Source organism: Gymnogyps californianus, chromosome 22 (genome assembly GCF_018139145.2).
Source record: "Gymnogyps californianus isolate 813 chromosome 22, ASM1813914v2, whole genome shotgun sequence".
NCBI classification, from domain to species: domain Eukaryota; kingdom Metazoa; phylum Chordata; class Aves; order Accipitriformes; family Cathartidae; genus Gymnogyps; species Gymnogyps californianus.
Window position 1 is genome coordinate 5,121,058 of NC_059492.1, and position 15,613 is coordinate 5,136,670.

At 53.1% G+C, this 15,613-nt stretch overlaps 1 protein-coding gene across 1 annotated transcript in view; it reads right to left on the bottom strand.

Annotated features, from left to right (window-relative positions):
• Positions 1-1,458: 1,458 nt before the first annotated feature.
• MACF1 (microtubule actin crosslinking factor 1) overlaps positions 1,459-15,613 on the bottom strand; it is a 118,235-nt gene continuing 104,080 nt past the window's right edge. Inside the window, exons 88-100 of the mRNA XM_050909736.1 lie at positions 15,421-15,564; positions 15,095-15,283; positions 14,623-14,740; positions 13,920-14,083; positions 12,544-12,706; positions 12,232-12,386; positions 11,901-11,975; positions 11,106-11,123; positions 8,779-8,896; positions 6,198-6,409; positions 5,500-5,610; positions 3,415-3,538; positions 1,459-3,045 (exon numbers count right to left, since the gene is read on the bottom strand). Of these exons, the coding sequence (XP_050765693.1) occupies positions 2,789-3,045; positions 3,415-3,538; positions 5,500-5,610; positions 6,198-6,409; positions 8,779-8,896; positions 11,106-11,123; positions 11,901-11,975; positions 12,232-12,386; positions 12,544-12,706; positions 13,920-14,083; positions 14,623-14,740; positions 15,095-15,283; positions 15,421-15,564 (1,848 nt within the window). The 3' untranslated portion in view covers positions 1,459-2,788. The remainder of the gene's footprint in view (positions 3,046-3,414; positions 3,539-5,499; positions 5,611-6,197; positions 6,410-8,778; positions 8,897-11,105; positions 11,124-11,900; positions 11,976-12,231; positions 12,387-12,543; positions 12,707-13,919; positions 14,084-14,622; positions 14,741-15,094; positions 15,284-15,420; positions 15,565-15,613) is intronic.

The window sequence follows — 15,613 nt, forward strand, 5'->3', positions numbered from 1 at the left end:
GCCCCGGCCCCATGGCACCGCCGCCGCCGCCGCCGCCACCGGGCCCCCCTCCCCCCCCCCCCCCGCCCGCCGCCCGCACGGTGCGGTGCGGTGCGGCCCCGGGCACGGGCACGGGCACGGTCCCGGCCCCGGCCCCGGCCCGCCCCGGCGGGGCGAGGGAAAGGGACGGTCCCGCCGGCGGCGCCGCCCCGGCCACGGCTCCGGGACGCCCCGGCCCTCCCCGCCCGGCGGCCCCCGGGGCACGGGGTGCACGGCTGGGCACGCGAACCCGTGGGCAGCCACCCCTAGGGATGCTCACCCTCGTGGGCACCCAAACCCATGAACATCCAAACCCATGGGCACATATCCCTAGGGATGCTCACCCTCGTGGGCACCCAAACCCATGAACATCCAAACCCACGGGCATACATCCCTAGGGATGCTCACCCTCGTGGGCACCCAAACCCATGGGCACACATCCCTAGGGATGCTCACCCTCGTGGGCACCCAAACCCATGGACATCCAAACCCACGGGCACACATCCCTAGGGATGCTCACCCCCATGGGCACCCAAACCCATGAACATCCAAACCCACGGGCATACATCCCTAGGGATGCTCACCCTCGTGAGCACCCAAACCCATGGGCACACACCCCTAGGGATGCTCACCCTCGTGGGCACCCAAACCCATGGGCACTCATCCCATTGACACCCAAACCCATGGGCACCCACCTCTATGGATGCTCACCCCCATGGGCACCCAAATCCATGAACACCCACCCCTATGGATACACATGCCCGTGGGCATCCAAACCCATGGGCACCCACTCCCATGGCCACCCAAATGCATGGGCACCCACCCCCATTGATACCGAAACCCATGGGCACCCACCTCTATGGATGCTCACCCCCATGGGCACCCAAACCCATGGGCACCCACCCCTGTGGATACTCACCCCTGTGGGCACTCAAACCCATGGGCATCCACTCCTACGGCCACCCAAATTCATAGGCACCTAACACGTGCATCCACCCTCACAGGCACCCACTTCAGCAGCACCCATTCCCATGAGCACCCCACCACAACGGGTACTCACCCCGTGCACCCACCCCCATGGACATTGACCTCACTGAGCACCCACCTCACCAACACCCAACCCCACCACGCACGCACCTCACCAGGCGCTATCGCTGGCGAACACCCACTCCAACAGGTACCCTCACCGGTCGGCATCCTCACTGGCCGGCATCCTCACCGGCGGGCACCCACTTTGCCACAGCAGCTACCCACACCACCAAGCACCCTCGCCAGCACCCACCCACCCACCTGGACCTTTTAATTTTGGGGCTAGGTGGTTCCCTGCTCCGTTCTGCAAGGAAACCTGGGTGCAGACACCCTGTGGCTGGCACAACCGTCGCCTCCCCGCATGGGATGAACAGCTCCAACTCTCATACTTAAAAATCTAACACTGTGGAATAAAGTAGGAGGCAAGATTGTTTATTACCGCAAGCAATTTTAATACAAAAATGTGTCTGGTTTTTAAACAATTCATTGGTAGAGCTTCCGTTTTGCCTCAATTTCAACCAATTGAGAGAATCACACAGCAACACGGTCAGAGCCGGAGAGGAACAATATTTAATAAATACAGGAGCTCTGGAGAGCCCTCTCCCCCAGCCCGTCTCCTGATCACTTGGTCAGTTTGATTTTATTACAAAGAAAAAGTAGCGTACAAAAGCGAGACAGGACTCGTAGCAAGTGTGCTGGTGAGACTCATTTCAAGGACAAGCGACTGTGCGTGTAAGTCCAGATTTCTTCTAGGAGCAGAGGTCACATCAATCTCATCCTGGTTGGAAGTGGAATGACCAGTTAAATAATAAATAGGAAAAAGAGATGCAGATAAATAGCGATTCTGTAAGGAACACCTTGGGTCGGTCTCTTAGGCCATCAATCCAGAAGAATCCTCTAATTTCTAGGACCCACCACCGCTAAGGGATGTATCTGAGTGATCCAGACCTGCAATCTTACCAGCGTGCTCTCCTCCGGCCAGCTTCAGCGTGAACCCCCTCCCCAAACCCATCACCATTTGTTTGTTCTTTAAAAACGAAGTTGTCGGGACAGTATTTTCAAGACAGCAATTGTCATGACCTTCGCTGTAGTGTGTGCAAATTTTATTAAGTCAGACTCCGCTTTCTTCAGGTAAAACCACATAGCTTTAAAAAAATGGAAACATAAGCCCCAAGTCCCCTCACCTCATGTTTCTCTGGTTGAGGTATCTGTGATTTACAAAAAGAGAGTTCCTTGAACACTGTAGGATTCAGGTCTTTGTTTTTAAATATAATTTACCTTGCTGAGACAGCAAGTTAAGTTTATAAAGATGCATTTAGGAAACAATCCTAAAAGATAAAGCAGGTTCGCACCCTGCACCGCGCAGAAATCCTATTTATATTTTAGTTTTTCTTTACACTTTCACATCTTGACCTTTTTTTGCTTCCTTTTTTTTTTTTTTGTCTTTTTCTTTTTTTTTTTTTTCTTTCTCTCCCACATTTCAGTTTTCCAGGCCCCTCTCTGAACAGGGGTCGCCGAGAGGCAATTTTTATCTACATAAATATTCACATGAAAATAGTAACTTACAAAAAAGGAAAAAAAAAAAACCCAAATAAGGCAGCTTCATAACACAACTTTCTTTTACACTTTTAACAATATAGTTTCTCCCATTTAGAATAAATATACATCCAATGTACGTAGCAGGGTTAAAAATTGGACACAGGTTGGGTTTTCTTTCTTTCAGGAGGGCGTGGGTACAGTATTATCTTTTAGGGCCTGGAGTTTTTGGGGTGGCAGTGGTTGTTTTCTTGGACATGGTTGGGATTTTGGAGGGTTTGGCCATCCCCCGGCGCGAACCGCCCTGCCCGCCGGCCACGCTGCTCTCCGAAGTGTCCGAGCACGCCGACTGCGTTTCCAGCAGGTCAAAATCGGAGGCATCGCTTCCCCGCCGGCTGCTGGCCCGGCTCCCCGTGCGGCTCCCGGCGCGGCTGGTGGGACGACTGGCTGTTTTTTTAGGATCTGCAAGGGGAGCCGAGAGCGCTGTGAGCAGACGGAGGAGGACGATTCCTCCCCATCCCTGGACTGACCGGCACCCAAAGCCCCAGCACCGCTGCAGCTGCTTTCAACCACCCGCCCAGCACCCCTGAAATGGGGGGTTCAGCATCAGGACCGATTCATTCCCGAGCTTTTAACGAAGCAGCAGCAAGCCCTCGTGCCGCAAAATCACTGCAGCGTCTCCTCTCCCAGGCAGGGAGGGACCCAGCGGTGGGCATCAGCCTCCCCAACTCACTGCGAGCTCCCTAAATACTTAATATTTTCTCCACCAATTCAAGCAACCAAGTAGGAACAGCGGCGGCAAGAATTTTTTGGTCTTTGCACCTAACTTACCTGCCCGACTGGTTTTGGCACCTGTAGAGACTGGTGAGGAGCTGTTACTGGTGTCCCCAGCCAGGGAGGTTCGGCTGGAGTGGAAGGTGGGTCGCTTCAGCTTGCTGCCCGCGGAGGGGGTCACCTTGGGAGGAAGCACACACAGAACATCTTTTAGGGGTCACCTGGGCTGTAAGAGGCCAAGATCACATCCGAGATCAGTACCTCGGCACAAAGATTTTGACATTTAAGGAACATCCATCTTAACGGTCAAGGAGAACACAAGCTATCGTTTCAGCAGCCGTCAATAAAAAAGAAAAAAGCCTGGATCCTGGAAATTTGGAGGGCAACGGCAGTTTGTGCGCTGCAGGCTGATGCACAGCTATTTGTTGGAAAAAAAACATAAAAGCAAAGCTGCTATCCATCCAGAGGAGGACAGCATCATCTGGGCTCAGAAGCTCCACAAAGAGAACGTGAAATCTTGCAAAAATAGGTATTTCAGCACCTAAGGAGCTCAGGACCATTTTGGAAGGTCAAATACAACGCCGTGTCTTGAGAAACACATCCCGTTGTAGGGAGGCATCAGTGCAGCGTGATTCTGCGAGGTGCCGGTGCGCCGGGCAGGTCCACGCACCCAGCACCCAAAGGCAGACAAATTTGAAGAGCGAGGCACCAGCGACGAACAGGGACACAAACCACAGCGAATCCGCTTCGGTCGCATCCTGAAACGGTGCTTTCCCTGACTTTTAAGATGTTGCAAATGCAGATGGGGGGGGGGGGGGGTGGGAAAAGCAGCACAACAGGCAGCTCTGCTCCCGCCGCTGCGGAAGAAAGCAAAGGGGTGAAGGGGAAGGTGCCGGGCAGGGCAGGGTGCCGGCAGAGTGCCGGCAGGGTGAGGGCACCTGGGATCCAGCTGGAAAGGGCAGCTCCAGTTTCTATACATCAACCAAAGCTCTGGGTTCGGGGCAGCGCCGCAGGAAAGCGACTGCCCGGGGTGTCCCCCGTCCCTCGGGGCTTGGGGGAGCACTGCCGTGCTCCAGGGATGGCTCCAGCCCAGCTGCATCCTCGGAGAGATGTACACTAATAGCAGAGGGCATTTCCCAATGAGCTTTAAAGCAACAGCTGGAGAGGTTTCCCTCCATCCCCTGCGATTTTGTGATTTTTGGGAAACTTAGAAATCTTGAAATGTCATGAAACTGGAGCTGCAGCAGGGAAGAGGGCGGTGGGAGAGGGGCAGCCGAGCAGCGGGCTCCCCTTCGGGCACCGCGGGAATTAAAATCCATTAACACGTGATTGCGAAGGTACCATTTTCATCATCAGAGATTTCGATTCTCGTCCTTGATCCTATTTTATAAACACGTTAACAGCAGCAAGCAGGCAATTTAGGGCAACTGGGGAAGTGCTCCTGACCTTCTGATGATTTAAAAATAATTCCTTTTCTGCGTGAAAGCACCGCCGAGCAAGACGCAGTTATCTTGCCAGTGCACACCACCACTCAGTGCATCACCGAGATCTACCCGGTATTTCTCATCACCGATTCACAAGGTCAGGAAAGTCCGCGAGGAGGCTGAAACTTTAGGGAGATCAAAGTCTCAGCCCGAATTCGTCCTCCTGGGAGCATCAAGCCGGTGACAGTGCTGGACACACCATACGTGCTTCAACACGGTGATAAATACAAGCGCTTCATAAAAATGAAGGCAACGTGGTTACTGTGCATGCGCTGTAGCTGATTTTCAAGTCTCAACTCGGCTGCTGGATTTCAATTTTTTGAAAGGCACACACGGCCGTTTTTCAATGCGTAAAAGCTACTAAAGCTTGGAAAATGTCTTTTTGTTTTTAAAGCACATGAGGATAAATGTCGCTCTCTTGGTTTGAAAGCAGGCAAATGCAAATTGTAAGCCGTTGTGCTTTATTCTAAGGTCGATGTTTTATTTAATCCGAGTTAGAAACCCATGAAAAACGCTAACAGTCGGAGCGTTAGCTGTGCTAACAAGCGCTGCTCTACCACAAGGAAAGCGTTAAAACAGGCAGGGGAGCAGGACTTCTCCGTGCCAGCGGCACTCCGGCCTGTCAGCAGGTCCTCGGGGCTGCGAGACCATACTCTACCTCGGCACTCGAGAGCTGGAAGTCGGAATAATCGAATCCCCTCAGAGGGGTGCCCGCTTTACTGTTTATCAACCAGGGTTTGTCATAACATCGAGAGAAGTGATGTGGAGTCTGTGAAATGGAAAATCCAAGGGGGGGGGGGGGGAGGGAAGAGGTGGAAGTGAGTGAAAAAAAAAAAAAAGAAACGGAAAAGTATCTGGAATGGGGGAAAACGGCACTAAAATGAAACGAGAACCAAACAGGAAATATATAAATTAAAATAAAGGGAAAAAACCCAAACAGACGATGAAATAAAACATGCATGGGCGAATGATGTGGTGGGAAAGGAGAGACGATGGGCGATGGCTTCTTCCTGGGTGCCGGCTGGACACCACGGCTGCGGCACAGCCCTGCCTCGGGGACCAGGAGCCTTCGGCTGCACGGCGAGCGCCGGGGACCCTCCTGCGGAGCCATGAGCGCCCAGCTTGGGCTGAAAACCTGTCCTGCACCGTCCCACCCCACCCATCCCGCGTGGGCAGCAGGGTTCTTCCTGCAGACACCATGAACATCTTCTAGAGACCACAGTAACCATCAAGCCCCCAAGCCCCAACCTTCCTCCTCCTCACACCTCCTGCAGCTCCTCATCTCACCAGGACGGGTTTGGAGGCCACCAGTTTCTAAAGGAGAGGAAAGAGGAAGGCTTCACGCGTGAACCCCACCTTGGCTCCGCTGGCTGGAGTTGCAGGAGAGGATGGCATGGAGGCGCAGCTGTGGTTGCTCTGGCTGGCACTGGAACTGGATCGCGTCGGGGAGGCCGCTCGGGAGGATGGTTTTGATCTTCGGCCTCGCGATCGGAACGGTGTCATTCCCTGGGAGGCCCCCTCTGGCAAGATGAATTTCTCTCGGAGTTCAAGGTTGGTCCGTCCTCGTGCTGGAAGGGGACAAAGGAGAGGAGACCTGAGGTTTGCAGGAACCCAACGTCATTACCGGGGCTCAGGAGGCTCCGGGGGTCGGAGCGCGCGTCTTTGTGATGTCTCCTCAAGCCCATCTCCGAGGGTGAGTGGACGGCAGCGAGAACGTCCCGGCTCTCTTGCTCTGCCCTAACCACCTCCTGCCACGGATCAGCTCTTTGAGAAATTGGCCGATTAAAAGCTGCCTGAGGCCCATGAATTCGTACTGGATGCTCTATTATTCTCCTGTGTGTTGGGGAAAGCATCCTGATGGCTTTTAAACACACCATGTTACGACAGTGGCCAATGTCATCTTTAACGTGGCTTAAAAATAGTAAGAGCAGCTTTGAAGGGTTGAGATTCTGCTCTCTCACAGCTCTGGGCAGCTCTTCACCAATTTTTGGGGAGAGGCGGGAGCGAAGTGACCACCACCCATTAAAAGCCAACTTTAAAATTTTCATCCAAACGCCCCTTCGACAAGCAAGGGGCAGCCAAGCAGGGAGAAAGTCTGTGGACTTCAGCTCCCCGGCCAGCTGACACGTGCTAACGTGTTTCATGCTCACGGTGTTTGAACAGAGAGCAAGGGCATGCACCGAGCCTTACGGGACACGGGAGCAATTTTAGAGTCGATGCATTATGGACCAGAAAGCCAAGAAAGCAATTCCAGAAGGGAAGCACCACGCTGAGATAACCAAGGGATGGAAATAACCTTGATGTCAGCACTGTAAAACATCTGCTGCAAAGCATGAACGGGGGAGGCCGGAGGAGCAGGAAAACCCTGAAGGTTCCCCGAAGCAAGCGATACACGCTGTAAATCATGCTGCTTTCAGCAACAGCCGTCGGACAGCAGGAGCAAGGAACGGTCAGGCAGCAGCTTGAAGAAGACATATCCGAAGCAATTAACATCTCAGAGACCCCAGTGAGACAGGGACATACGGAGTACAGACCTAAGCTCTCCAAAATACGCAGCCTTGATGCGTTTCATTCCTGGCCAGCCCCCTTGCTAATTTTTCTCTGTCCCCTGGTCACGGCTCTCGGCCGGTCACAGCAGGGCATCGCTTTCAGCCCAACAGCTCTGACCACGATAAAACCTCAAGACTGAAGGTTTTGGAAAGGAGGTGACCCCAGTTCGCCGTGCCAACGGTACGTGACCTTGGTCTGCATTATCCCAACAGTTGCTTTCAAATGTGTCCCACCAAACGGGCTCCAGCAAACACTGCTCAGCCCTAAAAACCCAAGATCTAGGTGGTTCTTCCCTTCTAATGTGCTGCTGTGTCTTCCTTAAGCTCGGTTCGTCCAGGAGCTTCTTGCACTTGAATTTTCCTGCATTAATGCTGAACTGAAACATCTTTTTTGTTTCACTGCCAGGCTGGTCAATCCCTGGGACACATTTGTGCAAGGTGACGCTTATTGACACACTTACAGCAGGATGAGGTGCTCAAAATCCCCCAAAGAAATCCAACCCAGCCCTGAACAGCCGCACGGACAACGACGTCTAAATGCAGCCCCCTTTTACAGCTCAAATCTGGCACGTGGCAATCCAGAAAAAAGAAGGGGGGCCATGTTTCCAGCCTCACGGGCAGAGCTGGGGGAAGAAAGTTAATTTTAAGGCACTAGAAAAAGACTCAGCACCATCGGCAGCTCTCGCTGCAAACAGGTATTTAAGGTGCATGGTCCCGCACAGCTCAGGGTTTCCAAATCAGTTCCTTATGCCACTGCTCTAAAGACAACAAATGAACTGAGAAAACTTGTATTAGAAATACATCAGAGAGAAATTAAGTAGTTCAAAGTCATGGGAGAAATGTCTCCTAATTCACCAGGACGAGCCTGGACCGTCAGTGCCCCGTGGCCACAGCCCGGTGCGGCAGTGCCGTGGGTTCACAGATCCTGGGCCGGAGCATCTTCTCCCCAGCGTCTCTCAGACCAGGATTTTACCATCTCCTGGCTTTGAACCTTTTGAATTCTTTCAGGTCACCTTTATGAAGCTTACTCCATCACCCACAGGGTCACACGTACGCACCGACCGCTTCAAAGAGAAGCTGAGACCCCCAGCACGGCAATGCAGCTCCGCTCGCTGGGGTCTTAAAAACAAGAAACACAACCCTTCCCTCTTCTCCTCCCAAGACACCTGGCTACACGCTGTGAGATTTGCTGTGGTATCGCCAAATGTCGTGATTTTAAGTTCTGCGGTTTGCTTTGGATCTGTTTTCTCCAGCTCCTGTCTGTTATTTGGATAACCCAGACCCACTCTGGTACCATCTGGTCATTCACAGTCACAGCAGACAAGTTCTCAAAGTCCCCTTACTGGGCGAGAAGACACCAGTTGTATAAAACCCAGGAATTGCCTTACCTCTGCAAGGATCATTCTTCACTAAAAATTCATCCAGGGCCATCCATCCTCCACCGACGCGAACCATGACCGTGCTCCGCAGGATACGGACCAGCCGCAGCTGCTGGGAATCGCCGAACTGTGGAGCCGAGAAACAGTTCAGACAAGGGCGACACAACAAGGGACGCTCGGCTCCTTCCCACAGCAGGCTGCACCAAAGGCTTTTATTGATCTATTGAATACTTTAAGGTTTCTCCAGATAGGTTCTCCTGGAATAACTGCAGGCTAGGACCAATTTACAGGAGTTTTTCTGCTGCGTGGTTTTAAGGTGATGCAACTATCCAAATCCTTTAAAGCTGGAAAGAGGGAATTTTTTAGAGCAGCAAATGAGATTTTGGAATTTGGTCTTTGGATGGGTTTTCTCAGCCAGAATGGTGGTTTTTCCTTTTCTTGTGAAGGAAATAGGGGCTGGCAATGCAATGACCCTCCTGGTGCAGCCCACGTGGAAAAGAGCCGGCCGATTCAGATCACTGAGTGCCGGTGAATCAGCAAGGCAAGCAGTGCTGCGTCACCGCTCAGTGAGAAACCTCTTATCATCAAGTCTGAAGTCCAGGGATTTCACTGAGCCTCAGACTTGACCCCACCACAGCCAGAAAGCCCCCGCCGCAGAGATCGCCCAGTGAGGATGTTTCGGTGAGTGCAGAGTGATGGGAATCCAGGCAGGAATCCCGCAGCAATGTTGATTAGTGATTGCAATGTTCATTAGTGATTTTAAACACCTGCAATATCAAACAAGTGCACCCTGAATCAGAAGCATGTGTCTGTCAAAGCTCCCTAAATCTCCTGGACAGCCAAGCCCAGGCTCTTGGTTGCCTTCTGCATCGGGCAGGTGGCAGAGCCGGTGCGGGACACCGGGAGGCTGGCTTGGATGTAGCAGCTCTGCATCCAGGTCTACAGAGCACCTGCTGTGATGAGAGACAGGGGAACCAGCCTTTGAAAGCAAGACCATCTTCAGAATGATTAAAAAAAAAGAAAAAAAGAAAAAAAAAAAGCAGCAACATTTTCCCTGGGTGGATAAGAACGCAAAAACCAAGAGATTAAATGAAAACAGAGAGTGCAAAGCCACACTGAGATGGGTCACGGCAGGCAGAGGGGCAGGAGGTAACAGCACCTCTGACCCTCCTTCCCGCAGGGACATGGGACCCTGGACCGTGCACTGGTGGGTCTCCCTGCTCGAGGGTCCTACCAAGACGTGCTCGCCCCAACGCGGCAGTGAAAGAGCTGCCGCAGCCGCGCTCGGCATGGCCATGGTGCCCGCAGGCAGGGAGGAGGGCAGGGGAGCTGCCTTCTCTCTCTGCGGGCTCTACGTAAGGTGTCCTTCAAGAGCTAGTTCTGCACCAGGGAAAACCAGGGACAAGTCAATTCTCATTTCCACTGCCACATTTACATTATTTTTTCTTTTGCTGTTGGAAATGTTTCTATAATCACTGCCTAAATTAAAGCCAGAGCTCTCATGGATCTGTCCACTTCCGACATCCAAGTCTGTTTCTTTTTGGGTATGTTTTTGGTAGGGCACCATCACGCCACATGAAAAATATGCTTTTCTATTCGAGTGGGGCCAGTGGGCACATCATAATGGCATGTGATGCTCCAGTCCCGTTAAAAAGAAGAGCTCTGCCCCCCGAACCAGCCGGCACTCACGCACGCTGCACCGCTCATCTCAGGTCATGAGAGTAAGGGGGATACATGCAGGTTTTGCGAGCCTTGCTCCAGTTAGGAGTTACTCAGTGGGTGTAGCAGGGATGAGGGTTTAGTTATCGTTACCTACGGGATTAAAAGGGGTGGACTCGGCATTCTCATTCCATGGTGATCGCGATCCAAACCCACCCAGAGCCTGGTACAGCCCTCGTTCAGGTAGTTGTACCCCCGTGATTTCATCCGGGCTGGCCGTTCCCCAAAGGAGGACAGTCCCGGGCACGAGCCCGTCTGTATCTCAGTGCTCCCTGCCGCAGGGTGCCGTGATTTGCCACTGGTTACCATCAACATCCCCAACACATCCAAGAAAGGAGCCACGGAGAGAAAAAGCTCTCCATCTTTGACAAATCCTGCTTTTTCCATTGAATTTCTCCCTTTTTTCTGCCCAATGCAGTCTTTTTTTCAGGTGACCCTCCCAGCTCAGGCACTCCTCTGTACCAGGCTCTGCTGAGCACCGCTCACAGATCACATCCTCCCACAGCAACAAAGGACAGAGCAGCATCATGGACACACAAAGCTACATTTGTTAAAAAAAAGGGGAAAAAAAAAAAAAAAAAAAGAGGTGAGAGACAGCATCGCAAGGCAAACTGTACCTGATTGCCGAGGAAGAACTATGGAGGGAGAGGAGTTGTGGAGGGAGAGGGGATGGGGGGGACGGGGAGAGGAAAGTCGAGAGGAAGAGGAGGGGAAAGAAAAACAAGAAAAACATTTATGGGATTAACAGTGCAATAATCATGAAAACTGTTAACTGCAGGTAGTTAGAAATCTGTGGGGTTTATGCTATTTGGGTGTAAGGTAGAAACTCGGGGAGCCTGGGGCCAGTGCAGCCGGGAGGGGGGCGAGCGCTGCGGCTCGGCTCCTCCTAGCCGGAGCATCAGCCCCGAAAACAGCGGGCAGGAAAGCGGGCAGCTCTGCTGCCAGCTCGTTTCACCAGTTCACCTCGGTGAACGATTTGAAACATAAACAGCGAGCTCGTTACAAAGAGATTCTTTAAGGAAATTATTCTCCCTTCTTCGGGAGCGAGCTAAGAAAAACACAGGCGTAAGGTACACTCATCCACGAGGAAAACTTCAAGGGCGGCTGCCGGCGGAGTGAATGCAGTGTTTCATGGGGCCGGCGGGCCGGCTGCCCCAGAACAGGGCCACTTTTATGCTCTCCTGATTCGGGGAACGCCCTGGGGCCGAGGACGGCGCTGGGCAAACACAGCCCAGCCACCTCTGCCGGGAGCCGGCGTGCCGGAGGACGAGGTCTCCATCTCGCCCCGGGGAGCCCAGGGGGGGGTCCCCCTGCGCCAGGCTGGGCACCCCGTCGGTGATCCCCACACCCCGGGTGGGAAGGGGGAGCAGGATTTGTGCCAGCGGGGCAGTGTTTGGCCCCCTCTGCCTTACCCGGTATTTGTTCTCGCCGATCTGCTCCACTTGAAATCTCTTGGCACACTTGCACTGGGCCACTTGCCTGGTGACCTGCCATCACCAACAAGAGAGGTAAGGGACCAGGATTTTGGGAGTGTCCCCCAATACAAGGCACTGCTTGGGTAAAAAACAGACCTAAGCAGCCTTTCCTTCAAAAACAGGGTAGGTACTGTCAGTACCAGCCAATTATTTTGGCTTAGCACCACCACAATCCTTTTTTTTTTCCTCCTTTTTGTCTTCCCCACTGCCAACCTGCAGCCTGAACCACCCCAACACCCCTGAGCACCCATCTCTTTCGGTGCTTTACCTCATCTTCAATCTTGTCGGCATCAGTGGTGGGGCGGTAGGCATCCTTGTTGGGATGGAGAGCAGCCACAAACTCATAGTAATCGATGTAGCCGTCGCCGTCACGGTCAAAGATGTCAGCCACCGCGGTCATCTCCAGCTTCGTGGTGGGGAATTCTGGAAGGAGAGAGAAATGAGCAACCGATGCAAGGACCTCACTCATCAGAGCCAGGGATGCCGGAGCATGGTCTGCATCTCAGTCCTCGAGCAGTGACAACCTTGTCACACCGAGGTGGACATTTTCCGAGCTCGTTTCAGGCAGGCGGGGACTTACTAGAGGCCAGGATGCCATCGATAAACTCCTGCCGGGTGATCTTCCCATCTTGGTCTTTGTCAATGCGCCGGAAGAAGTCCATGACGCGGGATTTCTTGTGGTTCATCCAGCGCATATACTTCTTCCGCCAGACATCGAAGTCGAAGTTTGCAAACTCCTTCAACTGGAAGGAAACCCGTGAGAGTCAGCGGGGGAAATCCCCGAAGGAGCAGCACCCCCGGCTCTACAGCACCCTCAAACACCAGCCTTCAGGTGAGCCCGTGCCCGAGCTCCAGATGCTAACACTCACTGCCCGCCCTCCCGGGAAGGTTTATCTGGGTTTATCCAGACGACCCCCGTTAATGAGGCGGCCGCTCAAATCGACTTTCCAGAACAGAAGGACACACAGAGTAGCCGACAGCCACCACGGGGACTGCGCATCACGGAACCATCGACACGGGATGCAGCATCCCCCACGCTGGTATACGGACACATATGCAGAGATGTCAGCTACTTGCACACAGACACACACACCCCCCCCCCCCCCCCCCGTCTCTGCTCGGGCATTTGGGGATGCTTCCTCACCCCGGATTTCGCCTAACGACTCGCCAGGCTCTGCCTAGGAGGAATACCCATGGCTAGCACCATTTTGGGCATGTGTCTCCCCTCTCCCTTTCCCTCTAAGCAGCTGAGAAGGGATTTCTTGCTCATCTTCCAGGTAAGACAGCGGCTGGGGCACATCTCAGCTCTGCAAACCCTGGCCCTGCAGCTCTGCCACCAGCCTCAGACGAGCCACTCACCCTCCAATTTAAACTAACACCCTTTGTATCCCCCCCGAAAGGACTCCCACGACCCCAGCAGCTCAAGCAGCTCACAGCAAGGTAATGCAACAATTTTTAGCGCTTTTTTTTTTTGTCTCTAAACATTCTTGGAGTTAAAAGCAACAAAGAAAAAACATTAATACGTATAAACTGAACTGACCTACAGCAAAAGCAACAAAAAACAAAAACACTCACTTCTGGGCATAGCTGCTTTGTTAAGCATAAATAAAAACAAAAATTACATTAGATGTTTGGAAAAGATATAGACAGTAATTGTTAAACTAATGACTAGGAGTAAAGCAGGCCTGGCTGTCATTACCTCCACAGATACCGACTGCAGGGGCACAAAGCAGTTCATTAACGTGCAGTTAATTACAGAAGGTAGTTTTCAGCCTTAACATTTTAGGAGTTATTTTTTTCTTTTTCTTTTGGCATTTTCAGAAAGGCAGCAGTAACCGTCTGCAAGAGCTGGGCAATTCAAGAGGCAGCGCTGATTTAAAATGCTTCTCGCACCTCTCCGGCAAGCAGCTCCCAGCACCGCTCCCCCCCCTGCCCAGAGTGGCCGGTGGCCATTACCTCCTCCAGTCTGTCCAGGGCATCGTTGAGTTTCCGCTGCCGCTCCAGCGCCAGCAGCCAGACCTGCTGCCAGCGGGCCGAGAGCTGGTTTATCCGCGGGTTCTTTGTTTCTGACTGGGAGATAATGGGCATGCTGGGGGGAGTGGCCTGACTCAAGGATTTTCCTGGAAAAAGGGAGAAAAGGCGTTGTTTGAGGTGGTGTTGATGGGTTCAGCAAGCCTGAACGGTCCAGGAAAGAGCGGCAATGAAATATGTTTTATTTTTCAAATGGAAAACCTCCCATAGCCTTGCTGGCTGCTCTCCGAAGGGATGCAGCGTCCCCAGGTAGGAGGACGGGGTGACGGACGGCACTACACCCAACCCTCCCCGGCGCTCCCTTTGCACTTGGGAATTCACATTGGACTCTGGCTTCAAGAAACAACATAAAAAAAGACCCCAAAACCTCATCACAAAGCAACTGCAGAGAGAAAGAGAAGAGCAGTGACAGCACAAGCTTCCCCAGGCGCAGCACACCCCAGCACGGGTGTTTTGGCAAATGCCACCTGGATTTTCCCCTCCTGACAAGTTTCAACCGCCTTCCTGGTGGCTGTCAATGCAGGATGCCTTGTTAATTGATAATCAAAGTTAATTAGTTTCCTATGCGTTTCATTTCCTCCCATCGTAGCACGTTTCACCGAAAGCTGCCTATCGAGCGGAGACGTACTGTTGCTGCGGGACTTCTCGATGAAAGGCCCGTGGGGGGGCTCAGTAGCTTTCCTCTTGTACGTCTTCGTGACCCGGTCCACGTCTGGCTGTTTCCGTGTCATCTCCTCCATAAAGGACTGTCAAAATACAGAAGGGACAAGAGAACTTTTGCAGTTTCAACATGTTTTTGGTCTCCTGTTGCTCCAGATCCTCGCTGGGACATGCCAAGCCCATAGAGGAGATGGGAGTATTAAGCAGCGGCGATGGGGGCTTGTGCTCAAGCTATTGCACAGCGCTGGCTTGGATCTGCGAACGCTGGAGTTGATCCCCTGGGCTGGCTTTGCCCCCAGGTGACAGCTCCAGTTAGGTCACACGCTGTTTTAATAGGGACTTCCAAGAGAACTCAATGCCTCCTCCATGGAGGGGCAGGAAAAAAAACAACCAACCCTGCCCCTGTCCCGAGTGCCCGCTGCGTTCGGCACTGGGCTCACCTGGTGTTCGGAGATGAGGGCTTTGACCTGATCGATATTTTGTGGCATGGGCTCCTGGTCCCGCTGGATCAGGGTTGTCTCAGCCCACTGGATCCAAGCCAGGAGCTCTTCCAGAAGCTCTGCGTTCGCCACCAGCTCGGAAAGCGCAGACTCCAGTCTCTGCTGGTGCTGCTTCGCCCACGTGAGAACCTGTTGGAAACGCAGAGACGACTGTCAGCCCAGCGTGGGAAACCCGGGGCAGGAACCAACACCACGTGGCCATCCCCGGTGGCGGGGCCCACCACCGCCTCCCACCATCAGCCTGGAACAAAGCCTGGTGGACTCACCTCCTCAAACCTGGCTCGGATGATGGTGATCCAGTGTTTGATCGTGGTGATGCAGTCGGGGTGGCAGGCGGCCAGGATGACCTCCCCCATGCCCACCGCCGCGTTCACGTCCACTCTCTTCTCCTCCACTTTCTTCATGAACTCCTGAAAGGCCCAAATGAATTATTTTGCAATATTCTCCCCCATAAATTTT